Consider the following 23,432-nt stretch of genomic DNA (forward strand, 5'->3'; position numbering starts at 1 on the left):
GAAGGATTTACACCACTTGACACATTCCTTAATCGATTTTCAGCTCTATTCTCCCTGACTTGTGCTTAAGTCTTAGTGTTCCCAGTGCTGACATAATGACATACTGGGTAGACTATTTGTTATCTCTTAGTAGTTATTGACATTTCTACACATTACTGGAAGAGAAGGCTTTTTCTTGATTGTGTCTCTTTCCAACTTCTTTACTGAAATGTAACTTTCCAGGGTTTTAAAGAAATAAATAGTAACTTTCAAAGTATGAACATGAATTTGTGATTGGTCACATCTTTTACACCTAAGGGTTCCTTAGATCTTGATTGATGGTAGCTTTTTTGCAGAGAATAAAATTAAAATTAAGCTTTCTTTGCAGTTAGGTTAAACTCCTGAATCTCTTGTGAGGCCTGAAGATAACCACTCAGCTTTTTGCACTATTTTTGTTAGTGATCACACCTGCTTGTTCCCAAAAGCCCCCATATGACTGGGACAAAAATTTAATTTTTTAAATGAAAAAATTAATTTAAATTTTAAAACAGTCAGGGTTATTCTAGAGCATTCATTCATTAATTATAGTTGACCCTTTGAATAACAGGGATTTGAAACTGGATTTTTCTTTTTATAAATACAGTATGGTACTGTAAATAGTACTGTATTTCCTCTTCCTTATGACTTTTAAAATAATATTTTCTTTTCTCTAGCTTACTTTATTGTGAGAATACAGCATATAATGCATAAAACAGAAAATATCTGTTAATTTGCTGCTTATGTTGTCAGAAAGGCTTCAAGTCTACAGTGGGCTAATAGTAGTTAAGTTTTGGGGGAGTCAAAAGTTACACATGGATTTTCGACTCTACAGGGAGTTGGCGCTTTAGTCCTTGTGTTGTTCAAGCACCAACTGTCATTCAACCATCATTTATTGACCAATAACTAGGGACCTCCCACTGTGTTAGATGCTGAGCAAGTCATGACTCAGACCTAGTCTCTGATTTCCAGGAGCTTAGCTTAGTCTTGATGTTTTGACTATTGAATATCTATTGTACAGCCAACCTTGGTGATTTGAGGAAGCAGTGGGATGGATTCCACATCTAAATATTCTCTGTGCCCTTCTCTCCCTCAACTAGGTAACCATGTGGCATCATTGGTTTGAGACAGGTTTTTGTCTTGGGCTTGGCATTCAAATCTGGTTGCTCTAGAGGGGAGATGACTCAAGAAGTCATAACAGCTGGGTCAGGGATTTGGCAACATTCTAATGCTGGCTGCAATAGAAGGCAGGGGGAAAAGGTGTCCCAAAAGGGTGGAGAAATGTGAAATCTAGGGTCCCACATGAAAACAGACTTTATGTCCATTACATTTTGGTTGACAGACTTTATGTCCATTACATTTGGTTAACCTTGAACCAGGCAAGACCAACTGGTGACAATAAAGTGTTGTCATGGAAACAAACTTTCATATCATCTAGCCTGTTATCTCATCTGGTGGTGCTCCCTATCTCCTCTGTAGCATCTGTAGAAAGGGGTCCTTTAGCCTCTGCTCAGCATCAGAGGTGATGAGGAATGCATTAGCAAACTAATGCACCTATGCAGGCCAAGCACCTAGACTTTGAAGAGTCAGATAACTTAGGTTTGAATCTTGGCTCTTCCACTTACTCTGCTTGCACTATGATCTTGATCAAATATATGGATGACATTGCCTTCTTTATGGGGTTTCTCTGATAATTAAATGAGGTTATACATATAAAATGGTTATGCTCCTTAGTAAGTCTTAAATCTACATGAACACTCTAAGGGAACTCATTCTCTTTTCAGAGAACTGTCTTAAAATGTTTGCCTTTTGTTCAATTATAATAACTTTCCTTATCATTTTATCTTCTTGCTCTTTACTATTTTTCATTTTGAAGCCACTTAGGTACTTAATCCATCTTTATAATTTTTGAGTTTCCTCTCTCCTCCCCAGTACACTTCACATCGTAGAATCTTTTCATCTCCATCTGAAAGTACCCAGTTATTTTTGTTCTTTTCGTACCAAGTTTAGAGGACCCTCACTATTCTAACCTATCTCTTTTGGATATTCTGTGCATTCTTTATCTCTGCCTTCCATTTAGTCACTGGACATTATCTATGGGCTGGGCACTGTGTCTGCCCCTGGTAACATGATACCTGCCTAGGAGAGCTCACATACTAATGAAGAATATGGAAAGATGGATTAAGTACTCTGATAAGGAAGGTCCTGGGGGTTTTGGGACATCTAATCCAGATTGGAAGGAAGCAGGGTGATTGGGCTTCTGTGGGGGAAGAACAGCTCATGTGAGACCTAAGGGATACAGAAGGGGGACAGGAAGAGTGTTTTGTATGGGACTTACAATCAAATACAATATTCAAATGACAAATTTAAAAAGCTCAATAATTGAACAAATTGGGTCCTCCTAAAAGCCCAAAACAGCTCTGGGAGATTCTGTTGGAAGTACCCATTTATATGGGGGAAGGGACTCAAAAATATCATCCCCAGAAGGATGTAATAATAGCTAATCTTCTACCACAACATCCTTGACTCCTAACCTTATCCTTGCCCCAAAACAAATATTTTCCCTCCAAATAGGGCAAGAGCCCCCCTCTTTCCCTCCATTCTCAGCTTCTTCTAAACATGTAGCCATTAAAAGTTGGCTACTAACCCAAGTTATTTTTTCTAAGCTACCATTAGAGATGCTGTGTCCACAATGTGTTGTCCTGTGGTTTACATTTACACTGGTCAGCTATAATTAGATACGAAATTTTCAGCATTATCTTTCCTTCTTGATGGTATTAGTAATAATTTACATATTTATAATAAGAAAGCGTTTTAAAAATATAAAATACGCAATGAAAGAGGCTCCCAGAACTGGTCTGGAATTTTTCAGAGAGATATTGAGCTTGGAAGATATTTAAAACTCCAAGCTAAACTTGGAGTTTAGCTTTTAATGCACTAAAAGTGTATACATGAAAATCTGTGACAGCAAACTTGACCCACTTTCCATTGCATAACTAATATTTTATTATTTTAATTTTTGAAACAATACAATTTTACCAAAAGAACATAAAGCCTTAGGAAAAAAAAAGAGTTGACTTCTGCCAAGGCTGACCTCAGTCAAAATGGGCCTCTGCCCCTTAGCAGCTATCTCTGAAAACATGCTTTCTTTAAGTTTTATTAACTGAGGAAATAATGATGATCAAAATGATGGAATGGGATGGTGTTTTTATTGAGCAGCAGCCAGTAAAGGACCAGGAAAGCCTCAGCCTCTGACGTCAAAGTCCACAGAACAAGGGCTCTCCAAAATCATCTGGGAAGGCAGGCTTCTGTTGCCAAGATTGCTTTTTTTCTATTTTTGTAGGCTGACTGAATTATGCCCTTGTCTCCAGGAACTCTCTTAGTATCATCCCCTTGGGCCTCAGTGGCACCCAGAGCAGAACTAATCGACTACAGGCTCCAGGGTTCTTAAATCCAGCCAACAAACTGAATACAGGAACCCAGCAGATGTTCCTGCATCTTAGACTCAGGTTATATTATGGCCAGCTTGCCCCACCTGCAGGAGCAAAGACTGCCTGTTGGAGATGCAGGGCTTAACCCTGCACATGCATTTATGGATGGCCCCCGACACAACTCATGTGCTTCCTGATAGGCCCTAGAAATATAGAGATTACTTCATTTAAAAGTTATGGAGCCAGTAAATTAATATTTAATATGTAGAAACACACACATGATCAGTAAGGCAGGAGAGAAGAAGGTATATTATCATCATGGCAGGTCCAAATGAATATAAAAAATTATCTGTGCTAAATTATCAGAAATATCAGTGCTAGATATTATATAGTATAACAGATTGGATGGCGTTGATGCATTGTATTATTATTATTATTCCACATAAGAGTAGTAAGTCATATCTGTATAGGACTTTATAAAAATGCTTTCTCTTGTATAACATTTTCAAGTGACTAATAGCAGTTCTGTTACATCCCTCTTATATCTAAAAAATCAAGAATAAATTTTTATTTTGAAAGAGACCTCTTTTTTTTTAAATAGAAACTAAATGTGCATATTATGGCAAATACTGGCTAGTAGAAAGAAGAAAATTTACCCAAGAAAAAGAATTGACATTTTGAATTCTATTTTTTTTCCTAGTCTGTTTTCCTATGCATGAATTTTGCATAGTCATGGTTGCAGTTATTAGTTTTCTCTTGATTTTCTTTCATTTACATGGAGTGATGTTTTTTATTCAGTTATTATAAAATAATTTTTTTGAAATCGAATATGGATAAAACAGTGCATGTATAGTCACTGTGGAGAAGGGATTCTTATAGTTTGGTTTGTCACTCAAGGATAGGATCTGACCTTTCAAATTAAACCCTAAAAAACTTCTTGCCAGGCCTTATACTAGGCATCGTGTGTGGGCAGTGGGGGATGGTGGCTGATAAAGGATTGTGAAGACAATCAAGACCTGAAGGATATTTTCGAGGATACTTTAGTTAGGAGAATTAAGAGAGGAAATTAAGAGGTAAATAAGGGGGAGAAGGTAGGAAGGAAGAAGAAAGTTGAGTAGGAGGCAGGGAGAAAAAAGAAGGAAGGAGGAGGGAGAGATGGAGAAAGGAAGGAAGGAAGAAAGGAAAGGAGAAAGGAAGGAAGAGGAAAAGGGAAGAACTAAGGGAGGGAGATAAGGAAAAAGAAACAATAAAAACCAAGAAACCGTAAATACCTATTCAATTTTCAGTATTCAGAATATAGAAATCATTCAAGACAATGAAAGGAAAATATCACAGGACAATATAAAATCAAAATTTAAAAAAATAAATAAAATCAAAATTTGATGAATTTTACCAGCATTATCAGTGTCTCAATGATGAACAGTCTTTTTAGCTTTCTTCGATTCTCCCTGTATAAAATTACCAAAGTGTCTTGAATGCAAGGTCTCTGTAAAATGCTCATGAGAGTATACTTGAGTATTATTGCCACTGAAGAGAAACTATTGGTAATGTATATATGAGATTCATAAGAAAAATGTGTGGTATATTCCTTTCCAAAAACGCTAAGCTATGTGAAAAGTTCTTTCATACCATATACGAACATTAACTCAAAATGGATTACAGATCTAAATGTAAGAGTTAAAACTGTGACACTCCTACAATAAAATATAGGTATAAGTCTTTGTGACCTTTTGTTAGACAAAGCCTTTTAGATATGACAACAAAAGCACAAACAACTAAAAAAGAATAGATAAATTGGACTTAATCAAAATGAAAAACTTCTGTACTTCAAAGGACACCATCAAGAAAAGACAATCCACAAAATGGGAGAAAATATTTGCTATCATATCTCATAAGAGGCTTGTATCCAGAATATATAAAGAATTTGTACAACTTAATAAAAATTCATATAACCCAATTTAAAAATGGCAAGGGATTTGAATGACACATACCTGGAGAAAAGATACAAATGGCCAGTAAGTGCATGAAAAGATGCTCAACATCATTAATCTTAAGGAAATATAAGTTAAAACTGTAATGAGATATCACCTCACACTCACAAGGATAACTATAATGAAACAGACAATAACAAGTGTTGATGAGGACATGGAGAAACTAGAATCCTCACACATTGCTGATGGGATTGTAAAGTGGTGCAACTGCTTTGGAAAACAGTTTGGTAATTCCTCAAAATGTTAAACACACAGTTCCCATATGACATAGCAGTTCCACTCCTAGGTACAGACCCAATAGAAATGAAAAGATACATCTATGCAAAATATTATATATGAATATCCACAGTGGCCTTATGCATAATGTGAAAAAAGTGGAAACAACCTAAATGGATGAATTGTTGATGAATGAATAAACAAAATGAGGACTATCCATAGATGGGACAATATTTAACAATAATAAGAAATGAAGTACTGATAGATGTTACAACATGGAAGAGCCTTGGAAACATCATCCTCAGTAAAAGAAGCCAGTCATAAAAGATCGCGTATTGTATGATCCAGTTTATATGCAAATAGGCAAATATACAGAGGCAGAAATTAGTTTCATGGTTGCCCAGGGCTGAGGGGAAGGAATGAAAGGCAACTAGTAATGGCATGTGGTTTGGTTGGGGGTAATGAAAATTTTCTAAAATTTGATTGTGATAATTTCACAACTGGAATATACAGAAACCCATTTAATTATACAATTTAAATAAGTGAATTATATCTTATTAAAGCTATTAAGAGTGGGGGGCTCTGCACAATGCTGTGAAATCTACAAAGAATCACAAGTTATGGCCTATGTCTGTGTTTATTTACAATCTGTTTGAAGGCAAAATATATACAAAATTATTGGAAATATCAGAACACAGCCTCAAAGTCACTTTTTAGCTCATCATCCAAGTAATGTCTACATAGTGAATGCCCTTGAAATGAAACCTATTCATTTAAATTCAACCAATTTATACTTATTTTGAATCCTAGAGTTGGTACCTGACCTAGTGCTAGGAGCTGAAAGTAGGGAGAGAAGATTGCATAATTAAGTCATTATGTTATAACCCAGACATGTTCAAAGGACTTTTTCAGTGGTTCCACAGAAGTGAGAGAGCAATTCGTTTGGCCTATAAAATGGGGAGAACTTTGAAGGGTGATGTTTAAATAAGGTCGTAAAGATTGAATAAGAGTTCAGAGGATGAAAGAGTGAAGATGTCTTAGGGAAGTGGGTAAAGGAACTAAGTAAGGACTTATTACATAGAAGGCATGGTAATGATGATGATAATACTCTTGGTAGTGATGATGGATGATGATGAAGACAATGATAGTGGTGGTGATGACAGTCCAATGATAATGGCCATGGTGGTGGTCACAGTAGTGGTAAAAACAATGATGGTGTTGATGATGGCATTAATGATGATAATGGTGGTGGTGATGGTGGTTTTGGAGGCTATGGTTTTGCAGAGAGTTTGAGGAGCTTATGAGGCATCTAAGTGATGTGCTTCTAGGAGTCTGCAGCCATAGGCCTTGAGCTTCACATGGTGGCCAGGAACATATATATCAGTGGCCAGTGTCTTACTTTTTGGTCAAATATTATCTTTCAGCCACGTTTGTAGAAACTGTGTTTTGGCCAAGAAAAGAGGAAACAAATGCTTTAAGAGTTAACGAATTGCTGCACTTGGACCGAAATATCATTGGCCCATACTTTTGTGATGAGCAACTACTCAAGACAGTAACTTTTATTGGAGGCCTGCTATAAGCCTACATTCTGAATCTCACCATGAATGCTCTCATGAAAACTTTGGATTAAAATATTAAGTTGAATCATAGGAAATTGCCATTTTTGCAGGTTAAGAGTGGTTGCATCTCAGCAATTTCATCTGGGTTAAGCTGTACAATGCCTATGCTGATTTCTATCTCCTCCCTCCCTTCACTAATTGTATGGGATGGACATGAGAGAACAAAAAAATATATATGTTATTCTGCTACAATGACAGTCTTTGTGCCATTGACTCTGTATGTACTATGTGTGTGTTTTTAGAGGATAGGTACTATCCAGTACAATTTAACACTGAACTAGTGTTGTCCAGTGCAGTAGTCATGAACGTCATGTGGCTATTGAGAATTTGAAATGTGACTAATCCAAATTGAGGTGTGCTGGGAGTGGAAATTATATACCTGATTTCAAAAATTAGTGATAAAAAGAACATAAATTATCTTCAATAAATTTCATATTTATTATATGTTCCAGTAATAATATTTTTGATATATTGGCTTAAAATATTAATATTAATTTAACTTATTTTTTCTTACCTTTTTAATGTGGCTTTTAGAAAATTTGGTTTATATTTCTGTTTGTGCTGCTAAGACAAGAAAGTTCCTTTCAGTACACTTCTTTTTTTTTGGCAGATTCAAGAGGAAGACAATCCAAAGTGGCTTTTAGAAATTGCCCAGAATATTCTGAGCCCAAATCTGCTTCAGTTTCCTCAAAAAAAGGAAGGAAAACCAATCTGGCCTCTAAAATCTACATTTTGAAAATTGCATTATGGACATATATTTCCTCTCAAATATACAAAATAAATTCTAGAGGCTCATCATTTTCCCATGTACTTATAGTATTTTCTTTGCTTTTATTTTTTGTTCTCTGTGTTCTTCCTGTCATCACTTTATCAAAATATTGAGGCCCTGGCATTGAGAAAGTAGAGATATTCAAGATACATAAATGCCTCACTTATTTGGTACTAAGTTTATCTGAATCACTTGGGGATTGGCTAAGTGTATAAGCATTCGGATTTCTCCAAAATTGAGACCATGCCATGCAGTGTGGGATTAGTGGGAAGAAAAGAGTGTCAGTCTCCTGGCGCTGACAATTTGAACTGTCAGGGTCAGGGCCCTGTGGTCTCCTTTTGCTCCCCTAATCCTAACTAAGAAGGTAATTTAAGTAGAATCCTGGGGTGCTAAATTAAGGAGGCTCTAATGGGAAAATGGGAAGTGGAGGGTTTAAAGGACACCCATTAATGTGCTCACTTCAAGATGTACTCTCGTCAGTGCTTCTTAGGAAGGCACATGCTCGCCAGTAATGTCTTTTCTTTTTGGAACACAACCAAGGGTAAGTATGGAGATTTTTAAACATAATATTTTGGAACCCAAGGGAAGCCAAAATATCATAGACAGTGATAAAACCATGATTTAGTAATTGTGTTGTGTGATCCTGTAGCATGTGGTGGGGCTGCTAGAAGGGGAAGTGTGACGAGTTTGGGCAGCAGACATTATGCATCTCAGGTTGCTATATAATCTTTCCTTAAACAGTCCCAGGCAAATGTACAGGTGTCTAGAAATCCTCTTTTCTCTGTAGCCACTTCTAAGCCAAAGAGAAACCAGCGTAGGTATCAGCTATGGATGCACTTGCCTGCCCCAACAGAATACTCCCAAACTCAATAATTTATTTTTTCATATAAGGTATGTCTGGAGTTAAGCAGTCCAGACAGTGTAGTATTTTACTCTTGCCATCCTATCTTATCTTCTGGCATGGTCAGCTTTTGTCTCCATGTTGCAAAATTGCTGCTGCAGCTCCACCCATCACATCTGTATTCCATCAGAAGGAAGGATACATGCCGAACAACGTCACCTGTAAGAAGGGACATTGCATTCCAAGGTCCTTTGCCTCTGTTATGGGCTTGAAATGGGCACATGAGTTCTTTCATATGCTAGGGACTCTAAGGGAAGAAGCAGCTAGAATGTGGAGCCCATAGAGCTTGCCACTCTGACAAAGGAAGATATAGTCTATGTAAATAGCCCCTAGTTCAGTTCTTGGCACATAGTATAAATTTTTAAAAAATGGATCTTGAAACAATCTCACCTTTGTAGTTAAAAGACCAGACCAAGCAACACTACAACCGCATCTTTGACAAATAATGGTTACTTTGATTAGAGCAGTGTCTAACACTTACCAAACATGTCCTTTAAGCATATATGGCTTATAGAACACAGGTACAGGGCTCAGTCTTTATACCTTACTCCTTATAACAATGTAATGAAGATATTCTTCCCAGGTTATGGAGAAGGAAACTGAGGCTCAAAGAGGCTAAGTAAACTTGCCTAAAGCATACAGCTAATGTGGAGGAGGCCTGGGATGCTAACCCTTGTCTTCTGTTTTTTTTTTTTTTTATAACCTCTAAGCTCTCCTATAAGTAGAAGGCTCTTAGTGGGTAGTTTGCCTGTTAATTTGCTAACCTAGTTAAAACTAAAGGTCTTAGAATGAATAGCAAAAAGGACCTCTCCGCTCAAAAAAAAAAAAAAAAAAGGAAAAAAATTAGGGTAACTTTGGAGTACCTGAAATAGTTCCCCATATCATGGGCTGTTAATGGTCTAAATGATGCTGAGTTCTGAACTCTCTCAATCATAGAAGTTTTCACAAGTTCTCCATTTTGGGAGATTTACAATGATACCACACAGTAATGGTTTGTTTGGGGTTGTCTAGGGGCATTCTTAGGAACAGTTAGGCCATTTGGTGCTAGGTGCTGTCCAAGGGAGTGAGAAGGAGCTGTCATGTCTTGGGGTGCAACCAGCCCCTGCAGAGTGGCCCATGGCTGCCATGAGATCCAGTAGCGTGGAAGGAGGGGTACACCAGAATCACCTCCAAGGAAATGGAGGTTCCCCAAGAATGATGGATCTGCCTTTGATGTCTAGCAGCTTCCAAATAGCACAGAAATGATACAGATACATGCCAAAAGGGGGAAAAACAACTTTTGATCTAGTTAGAACTAATTAAACTTTCAGTGTGCATGAAAGAAACTTGAGTGCTAGCCAGTTGTTTGCCATGGATGGATTTTGTCAAAGAGCATACTTGAAAATAATGTAACTGAAGTAAACCCCTTCCTGGCGTTCTACTTGGGGGGAATTAATTTTTTGGTCTTTGCTTCTAAAATGTTAGGGATCCTTCACCCGCCCCTTGCGGGCTGAAATTACCTGCAGTCTCTTTTTTTCTTTATACAGTGATATTAAGAGTGATGTTTTTCTTTAATGTTTTCTCAGAAGGCTCTCCCTTCAGCCCTTCCTTGTTGTCATATCTTGTTTAGTCTAATGTATGTTTTCTGTTAGTGTGTGGACTTAAAAAAGGTAATCTAATTAACAGCAGAAGGTAAGAAGCCCTGCAGGATTTTGGCAACAGAGAAAAACATGGGCTCTGGTATGTGACCAACAACTCCCACTTTAAAGCTTACAACTCTTACCTCGTTAGCAGGAGAGTCTTTCGCTCTTTATAAGCAGGCTTCAACAAAAATATAAAGTGTGTATTTGACAGGACAACAGTCAGGTCTAAGAGTAGCTTTTAGAAATTTCTACTGCCTTTATTCAGAGCGACTGGTCTGGTAAATGTTTAGAGGGCTCTAATTATGCTTTGGGGCGATTAAAACATCGTGGATTTATGCTGTTTCACTAAGGAGAACGGCCTACTCCACATACCAAGGAAGAAAGAAAGAAAAAAAACTAAAAGGGAGGCAAGAAAAGAAAAAGGGGAGGCGGGTGGGGTGGTGGGGGGAGCACACACCACCCCTTCTTGGAGAGGAGGCCTCTTGGTAGAGCATATGAATCCACTTACATGTAAATTGCTTGTCGCTATGAATTAAGGGAAGGCAATGAAAGAACTGCTTTGCCGTGTTTACTATAGGATTTTTGACAGACTCTTTCCTCTTTCAAGTAAATTTGGCTTAAGTCCATAGTCAGTCCAGTTTTAAGTAAACTCCTCTTTTGTTACATTAACAAGGTTATAACATCACTGGGGCAGATTTCCAGCTGCAGGAACCGAGGCCTAAGTATGGGGCTGAGGGTATAATTAAAACCTTCGGGTGGGAGAGTTAAACTCTCAAGTAAAATTGGATAAAAGGCTAATTGTCCATAGCAACATAATACATGCTCTAAATATCTGTGAAATGAAGATGAATAGTAGGAGGCTTGGAAAAGAACCTTTCCTACTCTGAATTGAGATCTGATTTTTCAGTTTCACGATAAAGGGCATTCCCGCTGCCCCATTTCCAAATCAACTTCCAAAGCACAGTGCTATCCTCTGTAGTCCCTGACTTGTCTTCTAACTGCTAAAGACCTACCATCTTTTGCAGAACTTCCCTTACCAAGTGGAGAGTGTTTATAACTGATAAGCGAGACCATGAGTGAAGTCCTGGATTTTCTGGTTCCCTAGGTCCGAACAAAGGTGTTGAGTGCTTTGTCCACATTTGCCAGACCCTCCTTTATAGCAGGGGTGGTGATGGGGGTGCGAGCGGGTGGAAGGGGGTCCAAGGAAAGGGCGCACATACCTGTGGTGACCTTCTCAAAGATGACATCCAGCCAAGCAAGATGATACATTACCACAATACTAAAAAAACAAAAGGGCTTGTAATGGCAGCTTGTCCTGAGCAAATGCATCAGGAAGGCCCATTTGTTATTCATTAGAAGCAGCCTGGCTGGGCTGGCGTGGTAGGGAGCCTGGAGACTTAAGGTCATTCTACACCCCTGCCCCAGTGGCACGGACAACAGCGAAGACAGCTTTAGCAGCCCCTATACTTCTAGACCTTGCCGCACTGCTGTTTGAAGCTCTGCAGGAATGAAGGTGTTCTAAAACAGTTTCGAGTTACTCCAAGGGTGGGAGGGGGATTGGGGGGAAGGGAAGAAGAAGAAGAGAAAAAATAAAAAGAAATGATTTCATGGGTAAAGTAATTCCATGGAGCTAAGCACAGTGGAGCCCACAGCTGAGAAGTTCTGCAGCCTCCCTCCAGCAGCCCAGGAAGTATACCCCCAAAGAATTCCGAGTCTCTCCATTTGAAATAGGGACGATCAGAAGAGAGGGTGTGGGAGGAACTTAAGGCTGTTGGAGACTGGTCAGTGCTTGAGGGCTTGTTGAAGAAGTGCATGGCCATGTCCAAAATAGAGTTGCTGGGTGGGACAGGGTAAGGCATTGAAGGCGCCTTGGGGCTGCAAGAGGGGCAAGCTAGTTTTTTTTGTTGTTGTTGTTGCAAAGACAGAAATGTAGTACTGCAGCCAGGGGGGTAGCTGAGGCTGGGCAGAGGAACGAAAGGGCAGCGGGAAAGCTGGCAGTTTGGGACCTCAGCAAGTGGATGGGTTGAGAATATAGGTCCTGCATGCCAGGAAATCAGGATCCAGCTCCTCAGCTCTGAAGCACAGAGTGGTAGTGAAGCTGGCCTGAACTCTGCCTGTCCTGACCGCTAGCTATATAATGTCTGGTTTAAAGGAGAACACCAGGAATTGTATTTTTGGTATTTTGCACCTAGTTGTATTGCAGAGTACCTTTGTCTTATTGCACAGTATGGAGATTTGTGTTTTGAATGGAAGAGTTCCTTCTCACTTTGTGAATCACAGTACCTTCAAATGGGACACACCTATTTGTTGGAGCCAGGGTGCTTTTCAGCAGGACAGAGATGCCAATCTTCAGTTTCATTGTGAGCATCAGTGTGCTTTTATGAAAAGTGCTGCAGCCTCCTTTCAGTATTTTTGCACAGAGAGTTGTTTAGATCACACATTTGCCTCATGGCAGCTTACTATCAGTAGTGTTTTAAGTGTGTTTAAGTATGTTGAATAAGAGCTTATATTTTAGAGTGTATAAGTCCATTTTTCTTGCCAGCATTGTAAATTTAAAATCCTTCTTACATGTACCAAAGACACATAATATATAAACTAGATTACAGACCAGAATAAGAATGACATTATGAGAAAATAAAGCTGAGAATGCTATGTTTAATAGGAACCAACTCTTACTAGTTCAGCCAATAAAATTTTAGCCATCTTTACATTTATTTGTCTTGTAAAGTCACAAGTTTCCTTTTTAAAGTAGAGGTTTAGTTATTATTGCACGTGTGTGCATACATGTGTGTGAACATACATATATTGCAAATTAGTTTAAATGAAAAAAGCACTGCTTTTTCTGTGAGTGATTATGATTTGATGCCAAGATATAGAACAATAGTTCTATTTTTTGAAGTTATATACTATTCAGGGAATAAAAGTTGGGATTTTTAATTTTTTTAAATTTATTTTTATGATTTTTTTGGAGGGGGTGGATTTTTAGACCTGGATACTGTCAGATGACTGTTCATTATATAAAGCACACAGATAAGGGGCAATACTGGGTTATTTTAGACATGAGAATCCACACTCTCTCCATGAGTCAACAAATATTTGAAAATCAAATGTTGCATGATGAAAGAAGGACTTTTTCCACCAAAAGGCGATCTTGCCAGACATCCCTTTCTCCCTGACATCCCTACAATTTTCTCTCAACACAGGGGCTGAGTATCCTATATGACACAAGTATTGCTATCATCATCATTAACCATTTATTGAACAGGAGAGAAACAAAACAGTGACATCATACACTCCCTGTTCATCTTTTCTCTTATAAAACAGTTTTTCTTGTTTTATTTTCTATACTAATGACCTAACGTAGCCTTAAAAGAAGAATAGCAGTTTTCTGTTTCAGGCAGTGAAAAAGTTTTAGAAATAGATGGTGATGACAGTTACACAATATTATCATTAAAAATGGTTAAAATGAAAAGTTTTGTCTTGGAAGAAGGGAGAGAAAGAGAGAGGACCAGCAAAAACAAAGACCCCAAATATCTGCTTGGCATGTAAACCTCATTATATTCAAGTTTCTTAACTGAAAAGGCTTTTCTGATCACATTAGCTAAAGTAGCACCTTTTCTGTCATTACCTGTACTCTTACTCTGCACTATTATTCCTACTTTAAAAAAAAAAATCTTAAAACTTTAAATAAAATTCACATAGCAAAAAATTCAACATTTTAACCAAGTAAAGTATATAATTCAGTGATTTTCAGTCTATTTGCAGTATTGTGTAAACATCACCACTGTCTAATTCCAGAACATTTTCACTATCTCCAAAACCCTATGCTCATTAAACAGTCACTGTCTATTACCTTTTCTCCCCAGCCCCTGGCAACCACTAATCTACTTTTTGTGTACATAGATTTGCCTGTTCTGGATATTTCATATAAGTAAAATCATACACTATGTGGCCTTTTGTGTTGGCTTCTTTCATGTAGCATGGTGTTTTCAAGGTTCATCTGTATTGTAACATAAATCAGTACTTCATTTCTTTTTATTGCCAAGTAATATTCTATTGAGTAATATACCACATTTTGTTTTTTCATTTATTGGTTGATAGACAATTGGGTTGTTTCCACCATTGGCTGTGGCTAATAATGCTGCTGTGAATATTTGTGAACAAGTTTTTATGGGGATATATGTTTTCATTTCTCTAGGGTATAGATATTTTTCTTTGTAGCACTTATGTGTAAGTGTGTGTAATACACACTCCTCTATCATCTATCTATCTACCTACATGTATTTTGTTTATTTGTTCATTGTCCACTTCAGAATGTCCCTATGTTAGAATATAAGCTCTAGGAGAACCTGGCCTTTATGTTATTCTTTGCTGTATCTCCAGTACTTAGCACAGTGCCAATTAAATGAATTAGCTGATAAAGAATGAATGGTATTCTGTATTGAGTGAGCCACAAAATTCTTCCTGAGCCATAGAGTTATTAGTTCCTTAGTCTTTCTCTCTTTCAAGGCATTCTTTGGGTGGAATATAGCAGAAAGGATCACTCAAACAAAAGAGCTGTTACTGAATATCACAGCTGTGTTAGGCTCAGTCAAGCCTTCTTTCAGGCGAACATCCAAAGACACACACACGCAAAATACCAGGATGTCTTAACCAACCACAGGCCCAAGTTCAGTTTTGATGCTGATTACTGATATCAGGAGAATCAGTTCTGCCTATGACAGACATCCTCTTGCATTTGTAATAAAGGCAAAGATAAAGTTCTTTTTTAGTAGTGCCAAGAAGAGCATGATCTTCATCTTTCTGAGAGGCATGATGTCCATCTCTCCTTTGACAGACATGCCAAAGAGGAAAGAACAGGATGTTGCAGCCTGCTGGGGGTAATGCCCAAGTACATTATTATTCACTAGTTGCATTTAAAAGGCCAGGCACATCTTTTTACATAAGGCCAAAGTGAAATTGAAATTGCCGCAGAACTTTTATATACTTCAACAAGAAAACTCTAAGTTCTGAGGAAGGGAAATAAGTCATTCTAGCATTTGTCTTCAGATCTCTGATGAATCTGGGAAAGTATTATTTTGGCTTTTAGGAATTCTGCTAGCTCCACTTTTGTTCTAATTAACTATGTGATTCCTTTTAAAATATTCTTCATGGATCCTACAGGACTTTGATTATGTTTGATTCAATTTTTCTTTATAGTTAATCTATATTTAAACATTTAAAGAAAATAGTTCAGTTTTTAAAAAAACTTCTACAGGATGTGATATGTATAGTTTAAATGATAAATCTTTTCCCCCTAAAGAAATGTCATGGCATAAAAGCAGACATAGTTATTACACTGTTTATTATTTGACTTGGCCAAAGGCCTAGATTTGGGCTCTAATTTTAATGTATTAGAATATAGTTTTCTTGGAGTTTTGCATGTAAATGCTATATGTTTGGTGACGGGGTGAGCAGCAGGATAAGCTGAAATTACACTTAATTGAATTATTTTCTCCATGTTTATTATTTATTTCTTTCATCAGTGAATGAGGGATTTCTCATCTTATGTGCTATGGGTGAGTGCATTTCCATCCAAGATGCTCTTGTGATAGAGTGGGTCAAGAGAACAGATTTTGGGTTTATCGGGGGTATTTTGTAGCAAAAATGTCCTTTGGGTCATGATAGATGCATCATCTACTGTTACAATCTAGATGGAAATAAGGCAGTCATCTTCCTTTGGGATATTTTTTTGGATGAATTCTTATTTTTTTTAAGGAAAACAAAAATTGGTAAGAGAATCTTAAAGGAATCCAAGATTCTGGGCTCTCATAGATAACCTGGCTTTTTATACTTTGAGCACTTGAAGAAAACTGTAAGACGGCCATCAAACAATGAAGAGAAGATCCTCATTGATAGCTGAGCTTTGGGGAGGGGCCTTCTGTTAAAACAAGGATGGATGAGCCGTCACACCCCCTAGTAGCTTCCCCTTGCAGTTTATAATACACCAGCACATAGGAATGTGAAGCCCACTTCGGAGCCCATTGTGAATGTGTTTCTGAGTTGTTTAACGTGTTTCTCACAAACAGGACATGACATGTATGGTTTAAATGAAAATAATGGCCTTACCTCTTGGTACCAGACCGTCTTTTGTCAAGAGCATCCTGGCAATTGCAAGGGCTCTGGGCTGACGTGGCCCACAGGCTGAGTCCTTAGGGGATCTGGACTTGCTGTGTTTCACACAAAGAAGGCTCTTAAATCAGGGGGCCTCCCTGAGGGCCTGTACCCTGGTGCATGCATGTGCACTGCTCTGCTGCAGGGCACCAGAGCCCTGCTCGCTGCTGTTGCTTCTGGCCATGAAAGCCTGGTCATGAATTAAGAGGGAGATTTTCTTAGTCTCTGATTCCTGAGCTATGGAGTTTATTTTCAAAACAAAACAGCCCGCTACTGCCTCCCCCCAAAAGAAGAAGAAACAAAACAGCAAAAACAACAAAAACCAAAAACTTTTTATGGGAGTTTTGAAGCATATCTAGATGTTTTTGCTTTGTGGAGTTAGGCCTTGTGATGATGTTTTAAAAAGAATTTTAACCATTTTTAAAAATTTTGTAGTAAAATATACATAACTTAACATTTACTGTTTTAACCATTTTTAAGTGTACATTTCAGTGGCATTAAGTAAAGTCACATTGCTGTGCAGCCATCATCACCACCCATTTTCAGAAACCTTTCATCTTTCCAAGCTGAATCTCTGTAACCATTAAATAATAACTTCTACTTTCTTCTCCAGAACCCCAGTCCCTGGAAACTACCATTTTATTTCTGTCTCTATGGATTTGACTACTCTAAGTTCCTCCTATGAGTAGAATCATGTAGTATTTTGTCCTTTTGTGACAGCTTATTTCACAGAATATAATGTATTCGACAGTGATAATGTTTGATATAAGCAGATTAGATGATATCAAATCAGTTTATATTTTCTGAGAACTTTCTATATGTTATCTTTTAATGTGCCTCCAGTTGATTCATCAAGTTTTGTATTTCATGGATGACAAGGGGATATACTGTCACCAAAGGTCAGTTGTTCCCAACCAAGCACAGGCCCTCCAGGAATATTTGACAATAACTGGAGACATTATTTTTGCTTGTCACAACAAGGAGGGGGGAGACAGGAGAGCATGGTACTGGCATCTTCAGGGAAGAGGCAAGACCACTAATAAACATCCTGCAATGGCCAAGAAAGCCCCCACAACAAAGCATTACCAGGCTCAAATGTCAATAGTGCCAAGTTTGAGAAATTCTGTCAAGAGTTCATGAACTTGTCAGTCACTTACAGGAATAAAAATCTGGAGGAAAATGCAGGACATTCTTTTTTTTTTTTTTTTTAGGACATTCTTTTATTGAATAGTTTTGAAATTAATTTCTATACTGTCATCAATTTATTACTACTTCAGTAAAACATTAAATATTGAGAGCTAAATATGAACAATTGTAGACTGAGTTTCTGACTTCATGGAGAGACTTTAGCCATAAAAAATAGAAAATTCAAAAGCATCCGTATACTTGTAACTCAATTAATGCTACTATGGATTCTTTTAGGAATTTTTACATTTCTGTGCAGATTATCTTGTAATTAGGTTGGGTAGCTACATAGAGGTAGTGAGGCATAGCTGGAGCAAGGAGGTCTTAGTTCTTGTCCCTGTTCTGTGGCTAAGAGGCTTTGTGACATTAAGCACTTCTGATAATCAATTTGGGCCTTACTTTTCTCATCTGCAAAATGAGGGAGTAGTATTACAATGAAAAGTGCATGTCTTTGACATGAAGTAAAATGGATAATTTTTAGCAGTGACTTTTCTTATGATGCAATTACTTTAAAATACATTCTGCTATATCAGTTACTTCTAAATGAAGACTAAACATTGCTTATTAAAAGAATAGATTTCGAGAAATGAATAGTAAATGAGTGGGTTAAGACTGAAGCTAATTTTGCCAGTGAAGATATTACATTCTCTGCAAAGGATCTAAAACCCTGCACTCCTGCTGCTGTCATATCCTTTCATTAATAGGTCAGATGCCTTCCACCAGTATCAGTATGATACCTGTGTGATCCAATAGATTATTTTTTAATGCAGTTTTGTTGTGGCCCACTTCAATGAGAGCAGATGGTTTATCTAGAATTTTTTAACATTAGGTGGACAGGAAAAGCAAAAAAAGTAATATAATAAGAGCCATTTTTAAATTTTTAGGCAAGAAAGGTGAGAAACAAGTATCTAAAGCCAAAGCTCTAGAGTCCAATTATTAGTAAGCCTTGCATAATGATGCATGAAGCAAACTATAGAACTCTCGTGATCCTCAAGTTTCTAAGTTGTACACACAACCTAGGAAAATTATTATCTTGGAACATGTTATGTCTTCCCAGTGAATTCCCTCGTGTGTGTGTGTGTGTGTGTGTGTGTGTGTGTGTGTGTTTAAATAAGACAACTGAAAAGGAATTGATTGTAAAGAGCTGTAGCAAATGCCATTATCTGCAGCAAAGTCTATGTAAAGAGCAGCTTGATCATAGGGAATGTTGAGAATGAAGCCCAGTCTCTGGGGAAGCCATACAGGGCTCTTCCAGTCCAGTACACCTGCTGTCCTGTTACCACGTGCATGTTCATCCCAACATCAGCCCCCATTGTTGGCTTAAAAAAATCATTATCTAGTATTTTTTCTTAGAGATTGAAGCAAAGTTTCTTCCTAAGGCCAGAGCTTTTCCAAGAATTTGCTGGCAGCCCCTGCAGTCTTTGAATTTCAAAGTCTGGAGGGATCTGGATTTTGAGCCTGGGCTTCTGTCTGGCTCTCCATGCTGTTTGATCTGATCCAGTTTTGCACTGTCAGAGTTGGAAGGCAGATATAAGTCCTAAGGGAAGGCAGGTTAGAAGACAGGGGCTTACCTTCCAGCAGGAGACAAAGGAGACCCCTCACCCCTCAGCCCCTCACCCATTCTCTCCATTTTTTTTCTTTGTAAAATGAGAGATCCTAGAACAAAGATGATAAAGAGGTTTCATTTTGAGTACCACCTTGAACTGACAGCCCAGAAATGTTTGGAATGCTTGAGGCTATCTTCAGGCTCCATAGGAAAGAATTCTATGATCATTTAGTGATGTCAGGGTTGGAAGTAAGCTGCAATAGCATATACATTATGTATTTCCCAACATTGTTTAGTGTAGGACTCCTAGATGAACAATGAGACTCTCTAGAAGTGGTCCTATCTTTTAATTAGGGCACTTTGAATCTGGTAAATGCATCTGAGGCAGTTGGTTCTGTTATGAAGAACATGAATTCCTAAGTCAGATTGCCTAACTTAGAATACTAATTCTACTTTTCACCACTTGTGGGCTCTTGAAACAATTACTAGACCTCTGTAGATCTTTATCTTTCTCATCTGTAAAATGGGGGAATGGCTACTTCTCATTAGTATGAAGATAAAATGACTTAATATATATTATTTAGAATAGTACCTGGCACGTAGTAAACTTTTCAACCAGTGTTGGGTTGAATAGTGGCTGGTAACTGATATATTCATTTAGAACCTCAGAATGTGATTTTATTTGGGATAAGAGTTTTTGCATATGTAGTTAAGATAAAGATCCCAAGATGAGACCATTCTGGGTCAGAGTGGGGCCTAAATCCAATGACTAGTGTTCTTATAAGAGACAGAAAAGGAGAAGAGTCACCCTACAGGTGACTCTTCTCTGTAGGGAGAAGGTCATGTGAAGATGGAGGCAAAAATTGGAGTGATGCATCTGCAAGACAAGGAATATCAAAGACTTCTGGCCATCACCAGAAACTAGGAGACAGGAATGAAATGGATTCTCTTTCAGGGTCTCCACAAGAACCAACCCTCTTAACTTCTTGATTTCATACTTCTGGCTTTCTGAACTGGGAGAGAATAAATTTCTGTTTAAGTCACTACAGAGGTAATTTTTTATAGCAGCCCTAGAAAACAAATATAATTGGTTATTGGTATTATTATTGCTGTTGTCTTCAAGGTGAAGAGTAAGTCCTTGCTTATCTGGGCAGTCTTGGCATTTGTTGACACATTGATGAAGTCAGCTAGAATCTCTGGCTGCCCAGAGGCATTATTATCTCTGATGGTGGTGAGTGACTGGTCAGTGGGCTTCTTTTCCTTCTCAGTCACTGGCTCTCAGAAAGCTTAAATCTGAAGTAATCAGAATGTAAAAAATAAAGAATAGAGGCACAGACCGTCATTGAGATGGAAATAAAATGACTGACAGTAGAAAAGACAAGAAACCTTCCTGGTCTGTATGCCAGCTCTTACATCAGAATTTGAGAGAAGGCAGGGAGTTGAATTCTGGGCAAAGTGAGCCCTGGGACAAAAATAAAAAATGTGTAAAGAGGCCATATTCTTAGAGGGATAGTGAATGAGATACCACAGACCCAGGGAGGTGGATGATACTTGAACTAACCTAAAACAAATTCAAAAGTTTTATAACTTTTTTTTTCTGGAAAAAAAATTTTTTTAAGTTTTATAACTTAAGAATACATTGACCACTTTCTTATTTGAGAAAATTGTTTTGGGGAGCCAGCATTTCCTGCATGTTTAGATTGGTCCACTTCATATATATTTGTATAGGAACACTGGTTAGTAGAGGAAGCTCTGAACCTGAGTCAGATGGCAGTCCAGGGCTCTCATATCAAATCTGTCATGACTACCTGGTCTCTAGCAAGTTACTTAACCTTTTGGCCTCAGCTTTGACATAGAAAATGGGAGTGACCCTGCCTACCACACAAGCTCACCTAGCACTTACCTAGCACACAGCAGGTGCTCATAGCTTTTTTTCTTCTTCTTCTTTTCTAAGTGCCTAAGATGTGAAAAAGTCTGTGCTAGGTGCTTCAGAGAATAAGAAGATAAAAAATTTATCCACTCACAAAAGCTCCACATTGTAGTAAAGAAGACTTGGACATACTTAGAAGAATGAAATATTAATGAAGAAAGGCAATCATTTTTGGTTTTGTTTCGGTTTCCCAAACTGGGAGATGAGCAAGGTGGTCCTAAAGGAGATTCAGTTTTATCTGACTCGTGAAATATAAGCAGGGTTTCCATAATCAGGGAATGGGCAGGAACATTTGCTTTTTAGTGGACAGTATGACCCATGGCATAGAAATATAAACATAGGTTGTGAATGTAGAGAATGGCGAGTCATCCTAATTATTGTGGGTTCAGGACAGAGAGGGGTGAGCATGGGAGAAGTGAGGCTGAAAGTGCAAATTTGGGGCCAGAGGGAAATGTGGAATACTATTAACAGCATAATAGGAGAGTGAGTGGCTCTGTAGTGTAAAGGATGAATCAGAGCCAAAGTCAGTTAGAAACAAAGGTACAAGTTAGGGAGTTATAGGGATGATCTAGGTGAGGGGTGATGGAGGTTGAGCTTCATGAAGAAGAAGAGGGGGAAGAAAGAGACAAACAGAGAAGATAAGACATTTCTATGCCAAGCTGATTTGTGTTTGACACCAAGGAGGCAGCCTGAACTTCACCAGCTGTTTGCTCTACTTGTTTAATCTTTAGTAGAGGTGGCTGCTGTATTGCGAAATTAAACTGGGCTCCTGTGAACTGAGTCATCTTCATCACTTAGCACACAAGAAACTTCTTGAATCCAGTGTGCTAGGAATTGATAAACCCAGTAGACTTTGGTTTTTTATGGATTATCTGAATAAAAACATCTCATCTTCTTTTAATATCCGTTGCAAAAAAAATGGATTCTAAATAACTCAAATGGTTAAAGAATGAAAATTCCTGCTTGTTAGGTAAAACAATTGGTATTAAAGTTTTAGATGGCTGACATTAGACCCAAATGTTATCAGATTTTCCTAAAAGGTAGTTCTTCCTACTTTTCCAATTTTGCCTATTCTCTGTAGTATTTCTTACTGTCCTTTGATGTAACTTATCCATTTTTATAGATATGTCCATAGTATTCTTTAGTCTCAAAGATGTTTTAGATGGAGAGTTGCAATAGTCTTTTCACTTTGCTTTTGGTATTATAGCCAATTTGATGTTTTGGATTCATGTATTTTAAAAAATCTTAAAAATTGATGTATAGCATGCATGCCTAAAATTGCACAAATCATGTGATTTCTGCTTGGTAAATTTTCATAATGTGAACATACCCATGTAACCAGCACCGAGATAAGAAAAAAGCAAACAGAATATCTTGTGTACTCCATAAGTCTTCCATTCCCTTCCCACTCATTACTTCTCCCAAAAGTCACTATTATGATTTCTAATACTATAGATTAATTTTGCCTAGTTTTGTGCTATATGTTGATGGGACCATAAAGCATGCATTCTTTTCCTTTTGTGTATACAACATCTTATTTGTGAGATTCATCCATATGGTTTTGTGTTCTTGTAGTCAATTCAACCTCTTGCTTGAGTATTTAATGTTTGTTTTATCCATTCTGCTTTTCATGGACATTTGGGCTGTTTCCACTTGTGAATTGTGTTTTGGTGAGTATTTGCACACATTTCTGTTGCTTATATTCCCAGGAGTAGAAATGCTGGTCAGAGGCATATTCTAAAGTGATGGAAGAGAGTGTATGTACCACATTTTGCATGAAGGTGGACTATGATGCTGTGTATTTTTATATTTCTGGGGAAACATATCAGTATTTAATATATGAAAGGAATTGAAAAATGTTCATTCACTTTGGCATGGTTTCCATTATTTGCTTCTATCTGAGAATTCACAAGTTATTCTATAGGTAATATGGTCTGAAGTAAATTGAGTGTAAATGCACAATCCTTGCCCCATTCCAATTTACCAAGCCCAGAGGAAAACATTTGTTATCCTATATTTTTACAATACTTCATTGTGATATGATGAGGATCCAA

General features: G+C 37.7%; 1 protein-coding gene across 24 annotated transcripts in view; it reads left to right on the plus strand.

Moving 5' to 3' along the window:
• ERC2 (ELKS/RAB6-interacting/CAST family member 2) overlaps window positions 1-23,432 on the plus strand; it is a 904,101-nt gene that overhangs the window by 559,260 nt on the left and 321,409 nt on the right. The window contains exon 19 of one of the 24 annotated variants that reach the window (XM_077858482.1): window positions 16,322-16,627. The exons of 22 other annotated variants lie outside the window; for them this stretch is intronic. In XM_077858482.1, the coding sequence (XP_077714608.1) occupies window positions 16,322-16,382 (61 nt within the window). In that variant the 3' untranslated portion in view covers window positions 16,383-16,627. Of the gene's footprint in view, window positions 1-7,882; window positions 8,055-16,321; window positions 16,628-23,432 lie in introns of those variants that run through there. One more of the 24 variants, XM_077858483.1, reaches the window with a different exon arrangement.

This window comes from Canis aureus, chromosome 19, assembly GCF_053574225.1.
Source record: "Canis aureus isolate CA01 chromosome 19, VMU_Caureus_v.1.0, whole genome shotgun sequence".
Lineage (NCBI taxonomy): Eukaryota > Metazoa > Chordata > Mammalia > Carnivora > Canidae > Canis > Canis aureus.